Source organism: Rhea americana, unplaced genomic scaffold (genome assembly GCF_003343005.1).
Source record: "Rhea americana isolate MKP2758 unplaced genomic scaffold, rheAme1 scaffold_309, whole genome shotgun sequence".
In the NCBI taxonomy this organism is placed as follows: Eukaryota; Metazoa; Chordata; class Aves; order Rheiformes; family Rheidae; genus Rhea; species Rhea americana.
This window is the reverse complement of record NW_028186434.1, coordinates 457551-481582: the sequence shown is the minus strand read 5'-3', so window position 1 is coordinate 481582 and position 24032 is coordinate 457551. Positions and strand designations below refer to the sequence as shown.

Sequence of the window (24032 nt, the reverse complement as noted above, 5' to 3'; positions counted from 1 at the left end):
TTACTRTTTGATAGGAAGGAAAGGAAAAGACACTAAAAATTATGCTAGGGGTTTAGCAGGAAATGAGGAAATGTTTTGGGGAGCGTGTGAATGACAGRCAAAATAAATTGCCTGGTCTTTGGGATGTTTATATTTTCTGGTTAAGCTGACAAAAGAAACCYCCCAGATACAGGCTTTACCTTGTCTTTGTAACTTTACCTTCATTCTTAGGCACTGAAAACACTGGACTAATAATGAAAAATGATTGGTTTTCTTATGTGTTATACTARGTTTCTTCAGTTTATGATTAGGGGRTGAGTTCTGTTCCTTGGGCCCTCTTTTAGGGTCTCAGAGTAGAAATTACTAGGTAATCATTRGTATAATCCAGATTCTGTGGAGAATGTCAATAAAAACAGGGWTTCAGAGCAGCTGTGTAACAGAGACCAAACTAAGTACCCAGGTGAATTGCAGCAGGCATCGCTTCTGTTAGGGTTGTCCTGAGTTGAGSAAGACAGTGGTTTGAAACAAGTTAAGTGCTTTTGAAGCTCCAAACGCTAAATAAAGTTGCAATATAGCAGAAATAGCTGTACTGACATAGGTTGCATGTGTGCAGCGATAGGTCTATCTCACCTATYTTTACAAAGCACGGGCTGATTATTTTGAACCAAGGTAATCCTAATTAGGGGCCTATTAGAACTTCTCCCTGCTTTGGCCTGTGCTTTACAAAGAGTGGACAATTAGGAAGGACGCAATAACTGCCTTTAAGAAACATTTTAAGCATRTTACAGCAAAGTTCAGCAGATACTTAAAGCTTAGCTGAGCAGGAGACAGGAACTGTAACTGAGGCTTGAACAGAGTAAGATGTTGCTCAGGAAGATGCAAGATCAGAAAGATGTGAGCATGCTCAAGCTCTGTAGGATCCTTTTGTCTTTCCAGAGTTGTCTAACATAAGTCTAGTTTGACTACTTTAAAATATCTTTTCCATTGGTATGGATGTACCAAKGATGGACACCTCCTTTGAATTCATGGTTGTTTTGGGTTTTAGATATTTGGTGGTGGTGACTCTAAGTTCTGTGGGACTGCTTGYTGATAGATGCTCTTACATTCAGCTTCTTAGAGACAAGCTGCTGTAGATTTGGAGGCTGCACACAGAAGACACAACTAATGAGTAGTCATGAACAGAAAGAAAATTGAAAGACATCAAATAGCATAAGGCATACTGTCACTGAAAAACTCTTGCAGTGTTRCCTTCAAGTTGGAATGAGTGTGCTGTTCTTGTATTCAGCCAATGTTGAACAGTAAAGCAAAGCAGCAATTGTTTTGTAGTGTGATATGGGGCAAGTTTATTTTTTTGAAGAAATTTTCAGTTGAAGTATCATCTGATCTTAATCCTGAAGCAGATGAACAAAGTTAGTTTTGAAATCMGGACAATGGTGACAAAGAATGAACTTTATAAGTAGGTCAGAATTTAGGTTTCCAGCCTTGACAGCCTGCCTCTCTCTAGGCTGTGGTTGCATGATATATCTGGGTTTTTTTTTTGATTGTTTGTTTGGTTGGTTTTTTTTTGTTGTTGTTGTTTTTTTAATGCTGTTTAGGGGGTGTGAAATTGGTTACAAAAAGTAAAGATACGAGAATTGCTTGCCTTAAGGACACTCAGTAGAATTAATCCAAATTCTCTCTTAAAATGGATTACCTTCATTCAAAGTTAGGAACTGAAAGAAGAGATACACATTTTAAACTCATTTCCACAYAATGGCTTTATGAGGTTTTTCGCTATTCCACTGAAATGCACTCATTTAATTTGGATTCATATTTAAGGGGGATTGTGCGCATTCTCAAATTCTCAATTCTTGAAAGAKCTGTCTAAAGTGTATTTTAGAATGAAGAAAGTGATATGTTGATGGATTGAATGTAATGGCCAGATTATGTGGCAAATATCAGACTATACATAAACTTCTTTGCAGATGCTTATAAGGACAAGATTGGGGCGGGAGGCTGTGATAGAAATGGTCATTAACAAGTTATTACCTCTTTCTCTGTTCTTGAGGCAAGATGTTGCTCCAGCATGTGATTATTAACTGTACGTATCTTGTCAGTCATCAGAAACGGGTCTTCGAGACGGTGAGAAATGTAAACCAAGTTGTCAAGCAGAGATCCATGACTCCATCRCCAATGAATATTCCAGGCTCTAACCAGTCCTCTGCTATGAACTCGGTAATATCTAGCTGTATCAGCACTCCACGTTCTAGCTTCTATGGGGGAGACATCTCTAACATTATGATAGACAACAAGACCAATAGCATCATCCTAGAGACAGAATCTGCTGACAATGGGTTAGTACTTCAGGACGGGAGTGTATGTGTGCATGTGTGTGTGACAGGGGAGGGCAGTGTTGGCTTTTTTTTCTCCTTGACATGTGAAGCAGAGAGCATTTGTATTTCATCTTTGTCTCACGTTGTGTAGGCTAAACCAGTGACCTACATTTTCAAAAGTAATTTGATTTATGCACTGAGTTTACAAAAGCTGGATTTATTTTTTAAAGTTCTGTATATTGATCTCTGCAATTCACGTGTGTTTTGAGATGCATCATCACCAGATGATGTGAAAYTACTCTTTGCTTTTGAAAATGTAGGTCAGCATTTAAAACTAATCGTTTTTTTCACCATTTTGCATTAATGCCAAAAAATTATGATCTAAGTTGCAGCAAAGCTAACTCTTCTGATCCTAAAACAACAAAAAAAAGTAGGTAACCTCATGTAAAAAATTCTGAATGAAACTAGTYAGGACTTTGCTGCTCCAATAATTTGTCCCACCCTTACATCCCCAAATAAAGCTGCACAATATACTACATATGCTAATATCCCAAAACAAACAATGAATATTTGCCAGTGTACTATACTTCTGTGACTCACTGAGATATTCTTGCAGCATTGGCCATGTAAGACTTGGCCTGCTCGCCTGAGTTTGTATCACAGTGAGAGTCCAGTAACATCTAGGAGCATCTCATCTTTTTGTAGCAGGAAGCTCTTAATTAAAGGACAACTTTTCCAACAAGGAGTTTCCACGAGGAGCTAAGGTTCTGAAACAGTATGAAAAAAAGAAAGCATCAGTGTTTGCCTTCGAGCTCTGCTGGAAGAGCAGCGTGTTGTTCGCAGACATTGAAATTTAAAGGTGTTGCTGTATGTCTCAAAACTGTCATGTGAAAGCTTTAAGCTTCTGAAAGTRTGTTTTCTCCTCCTTACCTCCATTTGTTTTCCTCCTCTGCTATGCTTTAGAAATGAAGATAGAATGAAGAAGCCTGGAACTCCAGGGACACCTGGTTCCAGTGACCTAGAGACTGCCCTTCGTAGGCTGTCCCTTAGGCGTGAGAACTACCTTTCGGAGAGAAAGTTCTTTGAAGAAGAGCAGGAAAGGAAGTTGCGGGAACTAGCGGAAAAGGGTGAACTCCATAGTGGTTCCGTTACTCCTACAGAGAGCATCATGTCACTGGGAACTCACTCCAGATTTTCAGAATTCACTGGATATTCAGGAATGTCTATCAGCAGTCGATCCTACCTGCCAGAGAAGCTTCAGATTGTGAAACCCCTAGAAGGTGATAACAAAGGGCCTCGGCCTTTATCTGTTCTTCTTAGTGACTCTTTGTGGTCTCTCATCCACCACCAGAAAGCAGGAAATCTTTGCAATACGTATTCTTTTTACTTTCGAGACAGTAATCCACGTTGTTGGTTTGAACTCTTCTAACTGCTATGTTTTTCTACAAGCCTTAAAAGCTGATTAGGAAAGAAATCCAGCTAATAGAGTAAAATAAATTTTACAGGTCATGCATACATCAGTAATGCAGCTTCATAGCTGGTCTAAATCTTCACATTACTATTTCATACTTAAAGAAGAAAGGTAGCTGGATATCTGAAATTTAAATATCAGAATATTAGTAGGTGCTTAAAAGATGCGTCAAATCTCAGTTCTGCGAAGAAGTGTCTGCAAAGACCTTAACTTCAGGTACTCCAGGTGGTCTTAACAGGACTACGYCCATGATTAAAAATGGCTTCCATTGGCTGTCTTGAGTTGACAGACACAAGTCTGACTTTGGTTCATATGTGAAATACCTTGTTATTTTAGCCAAATTTCATCCATGTATTTTTTTAGAATGAATCATAATACAGGTAGGTAGTCAGGGCTAGAGTTTTATTTCAGTGGCAATTACTTTTCTGTCATCTGCCTAACAAAGTAAACAGAGCAYATAAGAGTAGAGTATTCTACCTGAATTTCTTTTTAGTCTTTTCAGACTGTTCCTCACAGTTAAATTGAGTAAACTCACTCAAGACTGAACAGAATTAAASTGTTTTGCCATAGTTCATATGCTTCAGAGGTGTGATAATTAGGTGATTTAGCTTTGGTTTCATAGTGTGGGAGGTTTTTTTAAAAAAACCAAACTTGTGTTAGATTACACTGTTTTTATGTGTTTTAATTGCAACATTTCCCCTCCCTTTTTTTTTTTAGTTAATTTATCTATAAGGAGCATTTAGCTTGACACATTTTCAGAAACAAGARTAACCCTTTTTGTGGTCTGAAGAAAGTGACATGCTATATTTACCTGTTCAAGTGAAAATRCAGCCACAGTGCACAGGTCTATTCTCTTTAATAGCTCTTAGTAGTTTGTTTTTTGATTGCTTTCAACCAGCCATAAAAATTCTTGTATCACATTAGAAAAGGGATGATCCAACTCCATTTCAGTTACTGATTACTACCACTGTAATAGATTTCTGTCACTGTCCCATTATATCTGCTTTTTTCTTCCAATAAACTTTTTCAGTCTTCATCTTTGTCTGTTTTCCTCAGTTTTGTTTGTTGTTCTTTTTTTTCTTTAAAATTACCGAACCTTTTAAATACTTCTCATGTTTATTTTTGAATCTCATTTGTAACATGTGGATATCTGCCTGTTTCATAAGTTTGGTGCTTGTTATCTTTTACTAAATACGTGTTTATGATTCTATTCCTCTCTCCAGCTTAGTTTCTTTCCCTAGCAATTTTCTRTTAGATTTAAAATTTTCTTCAACTTTGTGGATAAACTGAGTTATTTAATGCTACTGTGGCAAAGTACAGTCAGTTGTCAGTAGTTGTGCCTTTTGATTTTTATTATTTTCCTAAGGGAGCTTGTGCTATAGAAATGAGGGAAGCTCTATGTTAATTTTCAGATTAGTGACTTTTGATCCTTTAAAGCAATCTTTTAAATCTCTCAATAAAAGAAATGGGATGACAGTAGCACTAAGAAACGAATCCTATACTCTTACACCTTTAAAAGAAAAAGTATTTATTTTCGTCAAATCAGATGACTGCTTGATTTTGACTCGTTTGCTTTTGATATGTAGCTTTTTTTTATTACTGTGGATCTGCAGCTTCTTGGGTAATGCRTGCAAAATAGAGCTCCCCATGTCCCATGTCAAAACTAAACCTTGGACTAATTATCTCTTTACTCATTTTGCAATCATGGCACCAATATCTCCAAGCTTCCCTCAACCACYGCGCTACACATGTGATCTTGCAGGTATTGGGAATAAAAGAACAAAGATCGATTGCTTGATTCAGWTGCTCATTTGGCTCTTAATTTAGCTCACTTCAACCTGGCAGTCCACTACCACTCTTCCATGTTCATTCCCTCAGGTCAGCTATTTTTGATAACATAGTTTACAAAACTCTGCAATTGACTGTTACTCAATATAGGGGAAATACTGTATTCCCCTCCTCATTTGGATTTTCCCCCTCCTCCAATCATAAGGGCATTGATAGCTATTACATTGCTTTCTGCACTTGGGTTAGTTTTCTGTATGGAAAAGTTAAGGCTCCCTTAGAGACGTTTTGAGATCAAGATTTAAGGTAACTGAGGTGCACAGAAATCAAATATTCTCCTTTTCGTGCTGAAGCTGAGCCTGCTTTGATTTCCAGTTTCCAAAACATACTGATAATACATAATGCCAGTAGAAATGTTAAAGCTTAAAATACAGTTATCATGGTGAATATATTTCCACAGGAAAGRTTTTAAATGTTGTCAGCTTAATGCTTGTAGTCTGCAGAGCTTCTAAGTCTTTGAAGAGATTACCTCTTCATAAGCTTATGCATAAAGGTAATCAGCAATAGGATTTTATACTTGTATACAGTGCATGCAGAAAKAAACTTCAGTTTTTGGTGTCTTTCTGTAACTTTTTGAGAGTACTGTCATACAGTGAAGCCATATTCTGCGCTCAAGACTTGGCAGTATTTGGGCACCTTTCCACTTTTTTTAATRTTGAAGTACAAAAACTCGACCTTTTGAACAATTCAGAAATGAATATGAGCTAAAGGGGTAGATATTTCTTTYCCTTAGAGTTATTTCTTTTGGAGTTGTAATGGCTTCTACATCTCAAGCCTCAAGTCTACTGATCAGTCTAGATCCTATTTAGTTCCCCAAAGTTAAATATAAATGTATATTTATATATAAATGCTCTTTTATACACATACAGATGCAGGTATTCATCTGAAGTAACTTGCACTGCAGATCCAGAGTATTCTGTATTGCACAATCTTTTCATTTATTTTTCATGATGAGTTAAAAATTGTAAGTCTTATGCAGTGAGATAGGCTTATTTTTCAATGCTACTTACTCATCTCAGTCATTCTAAAGAAAGTTTTCCCTGTTTGCTACCTGTAATTCTTACTGTGAAATGACAATTGGTTTCGKTCCATGGGATTTTTTCAGTTGTGAAATAAATGTGTTTCATAAGGTCCATTCCTTTCCTACTTAACTGGTCTTTTACAATTTGCATATTAGCATGCAAAGAAATGAAGGTTGGAGTGTTTTAGTACTGCTGAGACACATATGTCGGCCTGTTGAATGAGTCTGTATTCTGCTGGGAATGGAGAACGTGACAGCAAAAGCTACTCGTACTTGAGCTGGCAGAAATGTAAACRAGGATGTTTTGTTTGCATTGCAGGACCTAGAATGAATAGTTTTAAGCCAAAYGTTACAAAGTAGTGATTGGTTTGCACACATGGGAAAATTTTGGCTTTTGTGAGCAGTATTTAATCRTACTTCTTCAGGAGTCAGTTAAATCCTCCCCTGATTTTAGGGGCCCATCTCAGTGTATGCGTCAGTGTAACCTGCTACATTACTCTTTCTGACTCGTTGTCTCAAATTGAATTTTTGAATATCGAAATGTTGTTCTCTTTTAAAATGCACCTCTTTCCTCACTCAAAACATTTTTCTACGAAGGATGAAGCTACAGGTACAGTAGCATATGGCTGTAGAATAGTGATTTCTTGTAGCATAGGGGCTCAGATAGGAGCCATACAAGTGTTTAGACTGGAGACACAGATCAGAGCTATTATCTGCTTATATGTACCTGGAGTTGATGTGGCTTTTTAACATATGTTAGAATGTGATAATTGCTGTATAACCTGTGTAATTGCTGTTTTCCTGTTAGTCACCAGTGATAAATTCCACCATGTTTCTAGCACCTTTCTTCATGTGAGCTTAATGCAGGATTATGTGGTATGTGTTCTTAGAGCTTTCTGTGGTGATGCTCAGCTTGACTGTTAAATATAAATTCTTTCTACTCCTGCTGAATCTCTTAAATTTAGGAGGATAAGAATATTGAAGAGAAGGGGAGGTGCATGTACACAAAGAGATCATATCTGACTACCAGACTTAGCYTATCTAGTATTTATGTGACCAGTTTACTTCATACTGGTCTGGAAATGCTGAAGAGTAAGTGGAACGGTTTTGCCTTATAGCCTATCTTCATAGAAATGTTTAAGCTAGTTCATAGAAGTGCCAAACCTTTAGAAACTGAGATTTGGATTTCTGCATAAGTAGATTTTCTGCCTTTTGGAACTGGGATTGCTTGCTGATTTATTTTGGTTTTCTTTCTGTTCCCTTTCAAGGTTCTGCCACTTTGCACCACTGGCAGCAGCTGGCTCAGCCTCACCTGGGTGGGATCCTGGACCCGAGGCCTGGGGTTGTCACTAAGGGCTTCAGGACCCTGGACCTCGACCTGGATGAAGTGTACTGCCTTAATGACTATGAGGAAGATGAAACAGGTGAAATTTCTTACAAGGGCCTAACTACCTCGACGCCAGTTCAGCACACAGAGACCTCAGGTGAGAGGTCACAAGCACGAGTGACTGTTTCAGACAGCAAGAATAACCGCAGCCAATCTCAGGCTTTCACAGAGGAGATGCAGGAGTCCGCGACTGACGATGATGAGGGGTCTGGTGAGGGAAACTCGTTAAGTCCAGTAAAACTGACATCTTTACAGGATTTTGATTACTGGGCCATTCTCACATCTCTCCAGAACAGCATCCATAGTATTGCTTTGTGTGTAGCGTCTGCACGTTAATGCGTGCAATAGTTAGAGCATAACCATTCTAACATTAGCTCAAAAATCCTTTCTTTAATAATCTTTTAATTTGACTTTTTTTTGGTAACAGCATTTGTGGTCAATAACTTACTCTATTTTGATAAGAGAAGGCTGCTAAAAGGAAGTGATTCATTCATAACGCCTTATGCTGGCATGCATGGGGCTTGTATGGGTATTCAGCTCACTCTTCAGTGTATATTATGTATAGACTATATATATTTTGTATGTTTATAGTACAGATATTTTCCTGACTCATCATGAGAGATGATGCCATGCTTTAGCTTCTGTGCTTTGTAAAAAAGCAGAGGCAAAATAATGACAAAAGGTGAATCTAAGCTGCCTTTACTGAAACAAATAGAAGTGCCTTGAAAATCAAGCAAAACAATTCTGCAGGTTGAATTCAGTTACCTCAGATAGTTACCTGTTTTTAAATTCTCAGATAAACTCAGTGGATAAAAAGAATTTAAAGGATGTCTTTACATGGAGAATAATGACATTTCCCTCATCTCCCATCCACCACATTATTCTTAAATTCTCTCCTTTATATTTATGCCATGTTAAGATGTAAGTATTTTCAAATGACTACCTACTGCGTGGTCTGTTAGATGCTCTGAACTGATTTTTGCACTCATTATGATATGAGGGTGCAGGTGCTCAGACTGTAGATGTGTTTTGAGTTTTTCTGTTTGTTTCTTAACTTTTATAAGAGCACTACATTTGGTAGGATTTACCATAGGTGAAGAACTGTATTTAGTCCAGAGTCAAAAAGCTGCCAGAACTACTCTTTCCTTCAGATTTCATGTTTATATGTAGCTACTTTAAATGAGGACACTTCCCTCTCCCTCCTTTTTCTGGAATAAATTATAACTTATTTGACCACTCTTTAGAAAATTAGATGATGTCTCAGGGCTAGATGATAGCATTTCCTCATTTTGTGAAGTACAGAGTATCCTCAGCTCACTGAAAAATAGCAATTCAGTGCTCTAAGCTTTTGAAAGAAAGCTACTGCTTTCAGTCAGTTACTGTAAGATGAAATTTCTTCCAAACCCTTCAACTTCCTGTTCMACTGCAAAAATTTACTTTAGCCTATGAAATCTATTGTCCAGAAATAACAATGATACTAGCTTTTTTTTWWTTTTTTTTWWTWWTTTTTTTATTAATATGGAAATGAATAAGGCCTCAGCTACAGTTCTGTGCAGTTTTGGATATTGTCCAGGTGTTTACCATTCAAAGAGTCCAATTAACAATAGCAAGAAAAGCTGGAGATCTAAAAAAATATGGATTATGATCAAAGACTGAAATAACTGGCTTTTTGTGGGGGGAGAGAACGGGGGGCAAAGAAGAAAAGATTCAAGAGAAGATACGTATTTTTAAAATGTGTTGCATGCAGAGAGAAAGGGAACAAGCAGTTCTCCATGTATTCAGGATGGAATAATTGCACAAAAAAAGGCTATCGGGGCTGCATCTTGGAGAAAGAATTTTCTAATTATAAAGGCAGTAAGCACAAGAACATGTTAAAAGTTGTAAGACTTTATTATCAGAGACTCTATATATACTCACATATATTTGTGTATGTGTGTATACTTTTTTTTTTACTGAACAGATTAGAAAGATAATGGGTAATAATTTGGGAGAATTCTTGGTTTGGAACAGAAAAACAAATTTAGACCAGCCCTGTGATTACAAATTGGCAGGAAAGACTTTTAGTTCCCTCCGTTTCTTCTTCTGTTATAATCTGGATACAGGTCACTGTAGAATAGGTTACTTCCTAGATCCTCCTGATACTGCCTGGGAGAACTCTAGTTATCTCAGACATGGTTTCTAAGCATATTTTCTATTTAAAAATTAAGTAGCTAAAAATCTACAAAGCTGTCCTGCTGGTAATCTCATTTCAGTTTGTATTTTTTTGTTGAACAGYTTTGGTACGTTATAGGAATACAGAAATTTGTCAAAATGAGTAACTTCTGTGTAGAATAAATAAGTCCACCTAAAACTTTAATTTCCCAATCTTTACTCTTTCTCCAAATGATCCAGTTGCATAGGATTTAAGAGCATCCATGTGCCACCACAATATTATTTGTTGCCTTGCTCAAATGAAGTGAAGATACTGCCATATCTGCTTTTTGTTGAAGCAATCTATCAGGTAGTATGCACAGAAGAGGTACTGTGGATGTTTTTAGTGTAGGCGCTTAATGCGATAGTACTTAGAATCCACAGTCTTTCCACCGAAGAAGAATTTGAGATCAGACAGGCGTGTGGTTAGGTTTTGAGGTTATTTTGTATTTAAATATTGTGCAACTCCTCCTCCTCCCAGAACACCTCCTCAGCATTTTTGCCTATCCTTGGATTCTTGCTAGGAAACACCATGCAGGGAGGGCTGCACCTCTGTGCAGGTGCCACTGTGCATGCGGACGTGCATTTCCGTAGAGCGCTGTTGCAAGCACAAGACTGACCTCATTGCTCACATGATCTTGTGGCARTTCCAGGCTTTATACAGAGTAGGGTCTTGCTAGGGAGTGTGCAAGTAAAGTAATAGTAATAAAAAAAAAAACGGGAAAAATACCTTGAATAAAATGTTTAGTGGGAGTGTTTATAATGAAGGATAACTCCACTGTGAAAACTCTAGTTGAAGGGGTTCATAAAAGCCAGACAGTACCTCCCTACAGTTGCTTTTGGCAGGCCATAGAGTCTGGCAGTMTGTAAGTACAGTTCTTCTAATGTGGGAACAAAACATTCAATATGTGAGAACAACATTTGTTGGAAATACAGTGCCTTCATGCATCATTCTCAGCAGGTGTACGTCRTGCTAAGCTTTCGGGTAGGTGTCTGCATCGCTTGATCTGGATGCTCTGAAAGTTCTCTCTTACCCTTCTTGCAAGGAAGATGTTCTTGGGCAGAGTACTGTGAGGTGCTGTTCTTACTGCATTTTGTGGGTGTATACAGGTACTGTTCTCTGTAAATTTGAGATGAATCCTAAGAAAAGTCTTTTTAAAGTCTAGATCCAGGAAAGTAAACATTGCTAGTAGTGCCAAAGATCTCCTGCAGCCAAAATAAATACATTCAGAAGAGATTATCAGTTGTTTCTTGCTGAGTGATGGTCAGAAATCATGCTGTTGAATTGTTCTGTTTTCTAGGTAAGAAAAAGCTATAATTCTTAACTTTTTTCTGTTCCAAAGTTAAGAATAGTAGTATGCATTGATATGTCAAGTAACTTCCCCAGCATATATTCAGATTATATCCTGATTAGGGCACTGAACATATTTGGAAGAAATTAATACAAGCATAACTTATGACCTGCAATTGGTCTTTTGGAGCTATGTAAACCATCAAATTGTGTGTGGGCTCATTAGTTTGGCTGGGATTGTAAATTCCRGAATTGTCATTCCAGTAACACCCAGAAATTTTTATGCCACTTGAATGGAGATTCTCAGTGTAATTGGAATAATAAAGAAGTTATAGGACACAGCTATGTTAATATCATCTAGGACAAGTAACTCTTGCAACACAGATTTTTTTTTAGTCACCTCAAAATATATTTTTATTCTTTAAAATGAATTCTAGTGTATCATAAAACTGTACATAAATACATAAAACTATTTTTTAAAAAATTCATTGTCTTTCAGGTGCACTTTTTGTGCAAACATACAAATCGCAAAACCATTTTGAAGCTAAAAGAGTTATGCTTAATTCAAGTTTAGGATATGCTTAACTGAGTGTGGAAACTGATCCTTCAGCACTTGTGCTTTTTAATTCTGTTGATTGATTGTTTTGCTTTCAGTAGAAGATGTTTACATGGATTTTCAGGATCAGCTGTCCATACTTAATTTTTGGACCTTAACAATGACATGGAGGTCTTTCCAAACAGATGTCCAGAATTATGGAAAAACATAATGAATGCCTTAAGTCTGAGTTGTTTTTTAGCAAGATTACTATATGTGCTTTTAGGAGGTTGTCATGGTGTAGAAAAGTAATACATTTTGTAAATTGTCTTAGAACTAAGGTGTTGATGCATATTTAAATAATGTATCTTTTAAAATATGGTATGAATATTTCACACTGGTTATTCCTTTAAGAGAAAACTGTCAGCATTTGAGCTCTGTGCTTGTTAAACTGTTAGACTTTTGATGCAGGTATCGTATTCTGCATAAAATCATATTTTTTCACATCTGTATTTCATAATTGTATGCATATGATGAGCCTGTCTTAGCCAAAAGAAAGCTAAGAAAATCCTATGCAAAGAATACTTGTCTTTGATTTCATGCAGTTCTAGTAGGCAAAATAAACAGAAAATCCAGAAATGTAAATCTTCAGAAAAGAATGTCATTGTCGCTTGCTTAAGGAACATAGAAGTAATATTCCTGGCATGGAAGTACTGCTTCTTGGAGGTTCTGAGCATTCGGTTAGCACTGTTACTGAAGAACATTTCTTTAGGAGGCATCTACACCACTTTGGGGTAGCACCGTGCTCACATTTTAGTTGTTGTATTTATCACACATCTCTGTTTTGTTTTAGTAGCTAACCTCTTTATTTGCTTTTCTTCTCTACTCACTACTAAGAAAAGGAGATGGAAGACATAAGTAGAGCCCTGGCCCAGAGGGCTGTGTGAATGCTTAGTGCTGAGTACTTAAGTAGGTATTTTCTAACTGTATCTRCTTTCAGTTAAATCAACTCAGCTTTGCAGCTTGCATGTGTCTTATCCACATGAAGTATTTTACTACAGACATTCTTTGATTACAATTCAGGATGAATTTGAGATAATATGCAGTGTATATTTAGGTGGTGTATACAAATGTAAAGTTGTGTGCATGCTTCAGCATATCCCATATTCTCCCTGCCGTGTCAGCCAAGAGCTTTCAGTGCAGGTAGCGCTGGGTATCAATGTTTTCACCTTCTGTCAACCGGAGGGGGTGAACTCTGCTGAATTTAGCAAGTACATGAAGCAGTAATTTTGTCCTGCCCTGTGTAGATTCATGACTTGTTTTTGCCAGCTAGTTTTCCATAATTTCACCTTACCTGAGAATGAACATGGTGGCGTGGAGTGCCAAAAGTGAAGTCTGTAGCCTGCATTCCAAATGATAGCAGTGAAGGAAAATACCTTCTTTCAAAGCAAGCAGAGATTTTTCCTATAGAGCAATAAAACAAACTTCTTTAATTTAAAATTAATTAATTATTTGTCTAAGAGCACTGTTGCCCAACTGTCATTTCACCTGTATCTAATGAGCCCGTGTTAAAGGGGTGCACAAATTCCACTTTTCTCTCTAGTGAAGGACCTGGGAACTTCCTTTTTGTTAAAACGCTCAAAAGAAATGATGAGCCAAATGGCTTGCTTCAAAATGGGAATAAAACCTGACCCTTGCACCTGATCAAGTCTTACTCTGAAGATTTTATTTTTTTTAAAAAAAGTTTATATTGATATAACTCTGTATTTGACAAACGAGTGTTTATATAATGCAAAGATTTACTGGCCACTTTCAGCTCTCTGCCTCCTCACTATTCACCTAACAGAGAATTAGTCTGGACCCAATGTTACAAAAATTAATGCCATTTTAGTATAGTTACCTCTAACAGATCTTCCTCAAATTCAGTTCGTCTGCCACCTTTTTGTGGACGGGACCGGCCACTGGTGTATCTGCTCTCACTTTGAACCTTTCTCTATACAAGCTGATTGAAAACCCAGCTCCAGTGGGTTTTTCAAGGATTCCCTGAGCAGAAGGATGTGCCCCAAACGCATCCGCTAGGCTGCCTGCACTGAGCAGAATGGCCCCTTGGAAGCTCAGAGTGCTCGAGCTGGGCCTGGAACAGCTCTGAGCAATGTAAAACCAGCTTTGTGCTGTGGTTAGCGAAAGGCTCTGCTTGACCAGAAGATGGAGCTCTCTGCAGTCAGCTGCTCGAGCAGTACCTGCTTATTCTGCAGTACTTTACAACATGTTTTTACAGCAGTGTTTGTACTTAGAGTCTTATCTTGACTATGCTTGCTTTTTTTCCAAAATGGCTAAGAACTGATTATTTAAAGTGATCATTTAAAAAAGAAATGAAAAAGTTTAGGTTGATTTTTAGTTTAGAGGGAAAATGCATCTAGAGTTTAGTTTGTAGTTTCCTGATGCATAAAATTGCGTGATGTTTCTGTACACTTTGTGAAACATTACATTATGTACAAATTGTTTTTCATGCAGATATGAAGCTTCATTGTTAATCTTCCACTTGTTTGAAAAAGAGGRTATAATAAAAAGTGTATGTTTACACCCATTGGCACATGAAGCAGATGTTCCTATAGTCAAATCTGTGTAAAACAGATGGAAGAAGGATTTTGCAGATGAAATCATTCAGCTGTTGGTATTGCAGATCTTTACTGGAAATATAAGCTTTGCATCSTGAAAAGGATTTTCCTCTTAAAACCTCTGCACTGATTTTCTTCGACACTCAGTGTTATATTTAAAACAATGGTTTGCTGTGCATGTGAAGATAGTCTCTGTTGTTCTAAACTTGCATATTACTTCTTCAGCAGTTTATACCATTTCAAGATTTGATCATTCTTATGTGAAATTGTTTGGTTAGGAATGAATCATTTTGTTTCCCTTTTATGAACTTTGTCCGTTTACAGCAACAGGTTCTCACTGTCTTTGTATTGTGTCCAAAGGATGGAAAATGCAACAGCAATGTGATACACCCCATTGTTGACTGAAGGAGGATGAAGCTGGTACAGGACTTTTTTTAGTGGTATTTGAGGGTGGAATACCTCTTTGGAAAATTTTTTTTGTTCACGCTAATTTGTTTCCTATTACTAGGATCAATGACTTCTCTACTTTTAGCAGCCTTCTCCTATCTCTGACTCATTAATGGCAATGAGTCTTGCTTTTGCTAATGCAGCTATGTATCTTCAATGTGCCTGTTTCCAATCTGAGGGACTGTCCGATGGGTATTACAAACTGGAAAATGTAGTTTCTTTATTACAGCTATGTGCTTTTTTGGGTTGAGCTTGCAATCCTAAGCTAGCATTGCTTTACTCTGTTCTCTATTCATCATCCAGGGAGAACTGCTGTGTTTCTACTTAGTTATGTCTAAGTCCTTTGTTTTTTTTCTAAATAACTAWTTTTTTTCATGTTCAGTTATCTGACCTTTTCTCCTGATTTTAACTCTCTACAATATAGAGAGAATCATGATTGCTAGGCTGTGCTCCCTTGTAATAGCTTTTATATTGTTCACACTAATCTCTAAAGCAACTGGATACCTGAAGCATCATAATTACCGTCTCTGGAGGTGAAGTAGAGCTTATTGTTATGTTATGCTGTGCTGACATTTGAGTGTGTTAACATGACACTCCAGTGTGGGTGGTTTTTGTTTTTGTTTTTAATATCTTTTTTAAATGTATAACAGTACATCCCTAGTATTGACTAGATGGACAAGTTAACTCAAGTCACACATTGTTTGCTTAGCCACTTCTGCTTCCACTGTTCACACTCCCCATGCTCTACCCTTCACGCACTGCTGATCTGCTGTGTCCTTAAGGGACTACCTAACTGCACACAATTTTTTGAGCTGTGATACTTTTTGTATGAAAAAGGGAACACAGCCACAATTAAGACTTGCCTTGCTTCTGCTAAGCATCTCTGGAAGTTCAGAATGGTGTTTGGTCCAGCTGGTCTGTCTGTCTGTCCTTTGCAATGTGTTAATGGTTGTGTACTGTGGTATTAAAATGTGGCTTACTCAGGGAATGGCTCAGAGGGTTGGGCAGGACTGAGGGGGGAAGGAATTGCACACAGGTTTTATTGTGCATGTCTTTTGATCACAGCTAATTTTGGTTATTAAGTAAGATAACCTATGCAATCATGGTATCTTTGATATAATATTTAACTATGAGTGATTTTCAATCAGCCTTTCAGATGCATGGCTCTTAAATTTCCTAATTATTTTGCAGTGGCCACAACTGCATTGTACAGCAAATTAATATATGCGTGGCAGTATCACAACAAAGAGAAAAGAAATTGGCTTAAGTGCTTTGGGTTTGGTTTTGTTTTAAATTGAACTGTATTGCTGCTTTAGCAATAGAATAGCATCTTTACAGCTGCGTTTGCGGGACTATTCACAAATATTTGAAAACTATTCACAATAAAAAATTGCTGTATACTGCAGCTGAGGATGTATGTTCTTAAACAATCTTAAAAATACATGCACAAAAGAATTGTCACAGATGTACAGTAGTGGATCCAAACAACTACCTGTTCCTTATTGTGGATGTTAAAAGCCAAGCAGTTAAGGAAATAGCACTGTGCATATCCCTCACACCCAACTCTTCAATGTATGTTCTGATAGCATTAGCAAGCTGGATCCATTACTGAAAAGAAAAAGTAATGGGGATACCTTTTTATGAATCAATCTAAAACCTGAAATGCATGAGCATTCAGAAAATCTTAGTACTCCTGAGCTGGTACTAGCAGATGTTTGTTGTAACTTCCCATTTGTTGTAACTTTCCACTTGCTGGCAATGTTAGTGGTTGGGAAGTTTCAGCATAGCTTTTTAGCACTGGCCTTGGAGTCCTARATTTGTTTATTTGGAGAACAAGTATCTCTTAGAACCCTCTAATGCTTATGTATTTTGCTTTTCTTGCATTGATCCTGTCTGAGGTACCTCATCACTTTTTGCATCTGTCATGCCAAAACCCACAGAAGTTTATTTTTTTCCTTTTCTGTGCAAAATGCAAAGAATTTGCTTTTTTTTTTTTTTAATTTAGTACCTCATCCTGGGAAGTGCATGTCACAAACCAACTCCACCTTCACCTTCACCACCTGCCGCATTCTGCACCCTTCCRATGAGCTCACACGAGTTACTCCAAGGTAAGGGTTTCCCATCGTGGCCAAGAGTTCAGCTACATCAGAGTTCCCTTGTGTAGGAAATGCAAAGCAATGGTATAAGGAAAAGCATTAGCCGCATTGGTGGATTATAACAGACCCCTGTATTATTCCTCTTAATTTCTAATTGCTCCAACTTGATTTTATTTGACAGGCATGTACAATGTTTTCCAAAGGCAACCAAAATACCTTGAACTTCTGTATTCTGTAATTAAAAAGTTGCAGAATCTGATGTAATTAAGCTGGCTTTCAGTGTCTGAAGCTGACTACTCTTACACCCAAACAAATTATAGGCACAGTAAGAACGGTCATTGTTACATTGGCCAGAGTATGTGTTTCCTGTGTCATCTAAACAGAAACAGATGAGAGCACCTTCCGGGGAGGAGAAATTGAAATTTTTGGTACAGAAGAGAAAGGGAGGAGCTGGTGAAGAAGCCTAGTAACAGATGCTTCAGCAGTGTCCAGGAAGTGCATGAGGAATGGAGGGAACGTGACTTAATCCAAAACACAGAACTGGCTACTCTGTTCCTTGGTGCAACTGTCTGAAGTGAATTAATAGTAGCTAGACTGAAACTAGTGAACTGGCTTCGTAAGAGCAAGTAGCTCTTGTGTGTATAGGCACAGCCTTCTGAAAGGTGAAGACTTGAGAATCAGAGAAGGTGAATGAATTTCATGCCTAAAGAGTGAACTTTCCTTCCTTAGGAAATCCGAAATCAGTTAAGTGTGTTCTCCTGTTTAAAAGGACACGATACCTTACTGCTTTCTCTGTCCCTTTTGGCTCCTAAGTGGGAGCGCACCACTGTGCAAGTGCCCGTTCAGAGATGATGGATCTAGACTTGTTTAGACAGCAGATGGGCACTGACTATCTAAGGAAAGCATGAGAAGCAAGGGATTTAAGTATGAGCACCTGCAAGTTAATAAATACATGGAAAGGAAATAGATGATGATGACAACATGCAACTTCTGTTTCTCTTTCTGAATGAAGCTAGTTCATCAGGCCTAGCTGATTCTTCTCTTCTGTTGCCTTTGTCTTCCTTTCTGTTCAACACAGTTAGGAAATGCAGCCAAATCTTTTTTTTTTTTTTTTTTTTTTTTTTTTTTGGGTGAAGAATTGCTGTGAGTTGTGGTTATAATAAATTCTATTATATTGGTTACCAAACCTCACAAACCATACCTGACAGCTACATTCAGTAAATGTTCAGGTGCCTCATTTTCCCAAAGTTTATCTTTTATTCAGGAGGAAAAAGACCCAAATAAATACTGTCGTGTTTTCAGCAGACATGGTAAGAAGGAGCTCCTTAAACTATAAATGATTCTTCACAGGTCATGTGAGGAGGACAAGGAAACTGCATTATGTCACGTTATGCTGAGAGGAGATATAGGGCAGACATTATGACCCAGCGTGGCAGGGGGTGAGCAAYGCTGCCAGCAGTGTCTGTGTTGGCAGGGTCATGTAGAAGGAATGCTAGTGTGTGTGTGTGGCACCAGCTAACCCAAAGAGCTGAGATATCTATCTGCCTGATTGCATTTTAACCTAACCTCTAACCCAGGTTATGCTCTAACCTGACTAAATTTCATCTAAGTGAGGTGCTCGTTTGTTTGTTTTTTCTAGATCTAACTCGGACACTGTCACTGGGCTCAGTTGTTGAGGCCAGTTTGCATCTGTTTCTGTGGTTGCCTAGGCTGCCTGCAATGTTGGTCAGTCCAATAGGGAAAATATTTCCCACTTAAAGCAATGCCAAAGCAAGGAAGCAAGCAAAGTGACACCAGCGTAACAACTGCTTTCTTGCAGAGATTTTTTTTTTTTAACTACACCTCAATATATACCTGTGCTGACAAATTAGTAGAAATAGTGATCTAAGTATTCGTGTGACTGAAACCTGGAGCTGAAGAAATGCAGCTGCTGGAATTATAAGCCAGTTTTTGTCTGATGGCTGGGAAATTTTAAAAGCCTGGTATCTAACACTCATGTCTGAGTTTCCAAAACGTATGTGGTCCTGCACTATAGAAAGTCAGAGTAAGTTCCCAGTTCTCTTCCTTTTTTTTTTCACTCTCACATGCTTTTCAACCCTACTTCTGTATTTAGCCAGTCTGGGAGATACCCACAGTGGCTGTCATTGCTCTTTAGTGCTGCCACCATAAACTCTGTGAAGCTCTTAAAGCTGTGAGGATGCGGCTTTCATCAGTGGTATTACGAGAAGAATTGTGAACTAAGCCCTCCGTTCCTCCTGGGTGCCTGTTGCCTCCTTGGCTCTGCTATAAGGAAACCTCCGCTGCCCACTGATCTCAGACCGGGCAAACTGAAGGAAGCGTTGTGAGATCTTAGTACGCGTCTGCCACATGCCCTGACAGCCAAAACCCACAAGACGACAAATTTCAGGACTGCTTAGCAAGGCAGCTTTTCAAATTATGGCACTCTCGGGCGCTCTTTAAAACATGCGTTTCACTACCGTTCATGTGTAGGAACATATGGGACTCCTCTTGTTGAATCACCGCTGTGGTATAAAAATCCTTTAGCATTTGCATTTGCATTCTGTAGAGCCTGGTACCGTACCAAATGATTGTAGAGGTTCTGCTGGTGAGATCCTATTTAGTCATGGAGAGAAGAAGTGACTTAAGATGTCATAACATCAGGGTAATACTCCCTTTAGTAAGGTGTGTCTTAAAGATGATGAAATACTGTTGATTTTCAGGAGATCACTGGACTAGAGTTTGTAGTCCTGTTGAAACTCGTGTCAGCTTGATTGCTAATTACCATTCGTCCAATTTCTAAGATTGTCAAGTACGTGGAGCTTGGAACAAAAAATTCTGATGTGTCTAAATTTACATTCACAGCAGCATTGTTTTGGCAGAGCTCATTAATTTAAGAGGTGAAGTAAGACTCTTAACTGCCAGTCAAGATGTAACCTAGGCCCTTTTGCCTATCTCAGCAAAAAGATGCAATTCATTTATTGACCTGGGGCTTCTCTATGCCTAGAAATACAGCCAAGTTGTCCAATTGTGGCTCTTTGATACATTTCTTGATACAGAGAACCAGCTTCAGTTGTATGTTGTGGCAGAGCCCATCCAACAGATTGGCTCTGCTGAAAAGGAGGGAGATCCCACTTTTTTTCACCATCCCTGCACTTAGCTGTTTAGTTTTCCCCCCTCTTTTACATTGACTTTGGTGCTTGTGTGAATCTTCAAGTATTTTCTGCTTGCTAACCTGGCAATATAAAGGGGAAGATTTACTTCTTTAAGCATTTGTGAGCTGTTAGGTCAGTGAACTTTTAGCATCAGTGTTATGTAGTTCATGATCCTTCAGATGCCATTAGAGAGAGGAATCCATACCTACATGACATTACTGTGGAATTGACTTTGTGTGTGTGTGTGTGTGTGGCCAAAAAGCTACATTTCTGCATAGTTAGAAATACTTGGAAAGCTTTTTTTTAAAAAAAAAAAAAAAAAAAAAAAAAAAGCTGCAGGGAGCCCTTGGAATTCTCCCAGGTAGACATGAACTTGGAGTGTTTTTCATTCTTTATTTGTGGAGTAATGGAGTAAACCATGATGASTGATGTTCCTTAGACTGCCATGAATTCCTAGTAGGGATTATTCACAGGTAAACATGCTGTGGCTAACCCGATCTCTAACTAACAGTAAACTCTTTTATTTTTATTTTTTAAGAGTGGCCCTGTAGTACTAGAAACACTTAAAACCTTAGTATCTAGGAGCTCTCTTACTGGGGCATAGAGGAACTGGAATGCCTCTCTTGTGCTAATAATTCTTTAGAGATGGATGCTGAGTTACATCCATGTTCATCTGCATGGCTTGCTTATGGGGAGAGGATAATGTTCCAGAATGAATGCTATTTGATATGCCTCAAAAATACCAAACCCTAATAACCAGCAGTAGTGTATTTAAAATTCAATAAAATAGCAATAAACATATGTATGTAGTGTTTGTCAGTTGTTCTAAATCTTTAGGTTATTTCCCCACTTACATTTTCTCACCCACTGCCTGTATATAGCTTATCCTGAGAGGAAAGAACTGGAGTTGGTGGAAAGTTTAGCCTTGTTTCAAACTATAGAAATTAATGTTACAGCGAGTTAACAGYAGAATGGCTTTCTGTTGTGTTTGGTTGCTGCTGAGTTATTAGTTATATGTTAGCTGATTGATAGCCAAGAGTTTGTTTGTGTTTTTTCTTTTAATGATTGTTCCTACCACCATTCATCTCCTTCAAAAGTCTGATCACCTATACTCTTCCCATTAAATGTTATCAAATTCAGCAAAACATAGGAAGGGAAGGACCGTTTGACCTTACAGAAGTGCCAGTTGCTGACAATACTAAATTCCAGCATTACTAGAATGACTAGCAGTTCTGTCTGCTCAAAATTGACACTAAAACCAAATCTGTCTTGCTTATAATATTGGTCCAAGTCCCCTGCTGCTTCCTTGTCTTATGGAAGCAACTGGGAGTTAGGAGAGCCTGTAGATCGGGGGGTGGGGGAGGGAACCCAAAAAGAAAAAAGAAAAAAAAAAGTGGAGCAAGCTGTTGATCACAAACCTGTTGATTTAATAGTTTATCAGTATAAATGTGGTGTTGGATGTGGGGGAATGTATTAGTCCCATGAGACTGGCTGATAAAGTATACAAAGTGAAGAGTTGCATTTGATATTTGTGTACTGGCATTTGTACGTTTGTGAGGACCTGGGGAAAGTCAGTTTCCTGTGTGCTCTCAAAGTGGATAAAATTCCATGCTCGGGGTTAAAAATCGTGCAGTAAGTTTTAGGACCCTAGTAGAGAGATTAATTTGACTCCTCCCCTTTGCTTTCAGCCTTAACGCAGCACCTACTCCAGCTTGTGGCAGCATTAGCAATTTGAAGGGCACCCCAGTGGCTACTCCCTGTACTCCTCGGCGTCTGAGTTTGGCTGAATCCTTTACTAACCTTCGGGAATCCACAACGACGATGAGCACGTCTCTGGGGCTAGTGTGGCTKCTGAAGGAAAGAGGCATCTCGGCAGCAGTGTACAATCCACAGAGCTGGGACAGAGGCAGCAAAAGCACCCTCCTGAACGCATACTCCCCTAAAATGGCGATCATTCCTTCCACTCCACCAAACTCACCTATGCAGACACCGTCATCTTCTCCTCCATCTTTTGAATTCAAGTGCACCAGCCCACCTTACGACAACTTCTTGGCTTCGAAGCCTGCGAGCTCAATCTTGAAGGAGGTGAGGAATAAAAAGAACATCAGGAACAGTGAGAGTCAGACTGATGTGTCAGTTTCCAACCTTAATCTCGTGGACAAAGTCAAGAGGTTTGGCATCACCAAAGTCGTGAGTTCAGGGCAAACGCCAGCTCCTCCTCTAACTGATGACCAGGGACCTCTTCTCTGTGGAGCACAAGGACCAGTGAGGGCCCTTGTTCCTGGAGGCCTGGCACCAGATGGTCTCCCATTGGGCTGCCCTGCTGTGACAAGTGCCATTGGAGGCATCCAGTTGAACACGGGTATCCGAAGGAACCGGAGCTTCCCCACCATGGTGGGTTCCAGCATGCAGATGAAAGGCCCAACATCTCTCACTTCGGGAATCCTCATGGGAACCAAGCTCCCGAAGCAAGCTAGCTTACGATGAAGGACTTTATTTTTACAGCTAGTCTTTTTAAATAAAAATACCAAGATTCTTTCTCTGATCCTCTTTCCCCTTTCCCCCTGCCCCTAACCCCTCATTGCCTCTTGAGTTTGACAAATCAACTTTGTGCCTAATGGGAGAAATGTGTAAAGTTTGTACAAAATGTGTAAATATATACCAGATCTATTGTAACTAATTGGATTATTTTACTGTTCAGTTGAGTGCAAAAGGCTCTACATTGTGATTGCTGTATTAAGGTTGTTAACTTGCTAACCTTTTGAAAAGGTTTTTTTAAGATGCACTGAAAAACAAAAATGACAAAAAATAACTTGACTAGAAAAAGTGAATTCTGTAGCTAGCCTAACTTGACAGGTGAAGGTGCATGGAAAGGGTATCAGATGTGTTACGTGAGACCTCAGATTACATCACAAGAAGCACGGGAGCATTTGTGCTTTCGAACATGCTGAAGAAAGCACTCGGTTTAGCATTTGGTCGCTTTAACTTTGCCTTTGTAGATGAGTTGAGCTGAGTTGTTGGCATGCCTGGATGGAAGACATTTCTTTTTCTGTTCCGTATTCCCTTCCTCCCTCTAGTATGAAAAACTTGAACCGATACCACGTTGAAGTCAGCAGGCCTGCTGAGTACCTGGAACGCTGACGTATTTCTACCGCTGCTGTTTTGTTTGGCACGTCTATATTCCGTGTGACTTGTTCTGTTTTTTCAATGCTGCACTGGATTGTGGAGGGAAAAATGCTTTACCATGTGTTGCTGCCACTGAARTGCATTTTGCCAGAGCCCCTAAAGAAAACGGTTTTCACAACTGATGAGGTAAACGTGGCAGCTGACTTCCTAGAAGCCAGTGTTGCAGCACACATGGACAGATAAGAGCGTCATGAAAGAACATGTAGCAAAAACAGTGTTAGGAAAAGGTGTCCTTGAAACCTCAGCAGAGCGCTGCAAAAATATTTAGTAACAGAATGGTACAAGCTGGAAAAGCATCTGGTGACCATATTGGTCTACAGGTTTTATGCACATCAAGGACCGCTTGTTAAGTAGCCGTGTAAAACAAGGTGAGAATACTTCTACCCTTTTCCGTTTTTTTTTTTGTTTGTTTGTTTTTTTAATTACTGTTTTTCTTCAAAGAAACCTTTTCCATCCAAATTTTGACCTAAAGGAAACAACCCCCTGGCCCCAAACCAAACCT

The 24032-nt window shown here is 38.7% G+C and overlaps 1 protein-coding gene across 3 annotated transcripts in view; it reads left to right on the top strand.

The window, feature by feature from the left end:
- Positions 1-23999, top strand: part of TRAK1 (trafficking kinesin protein 1) — a 109102-nt gene extending 85103 nt beyond the window's left edge. For 2 of the 3 annotated variants that reach the window (XM_085309967.1, XM_085309968.1), the window contains exons 13-17: positions 2076-2312; positions 3255-3571; positions 7897-8226; positions 17102-17204; positions 22033-23999. In XM_085309967.1, coding sequence (XP_085166093.1) covers positions 2076-2312; positions 3255-3571; positions 7897-8226; positions 17102-17204; positions 22033-22831 — 1786 coding nt within the window. In that variant the 3' untranslated portion in view covers positions 22832-23999. The remainder of the gene's footprint in view (positions 1-2075; positions 2313-3254; positions 3572-7896; positions 8227-17101; positions 17205-22032) is intronic. The other variant, XM_085309969.1, reaches the window with a different exon arrangement.
- Positions 24000-24032: the final 33 nt, after the last annotated feature.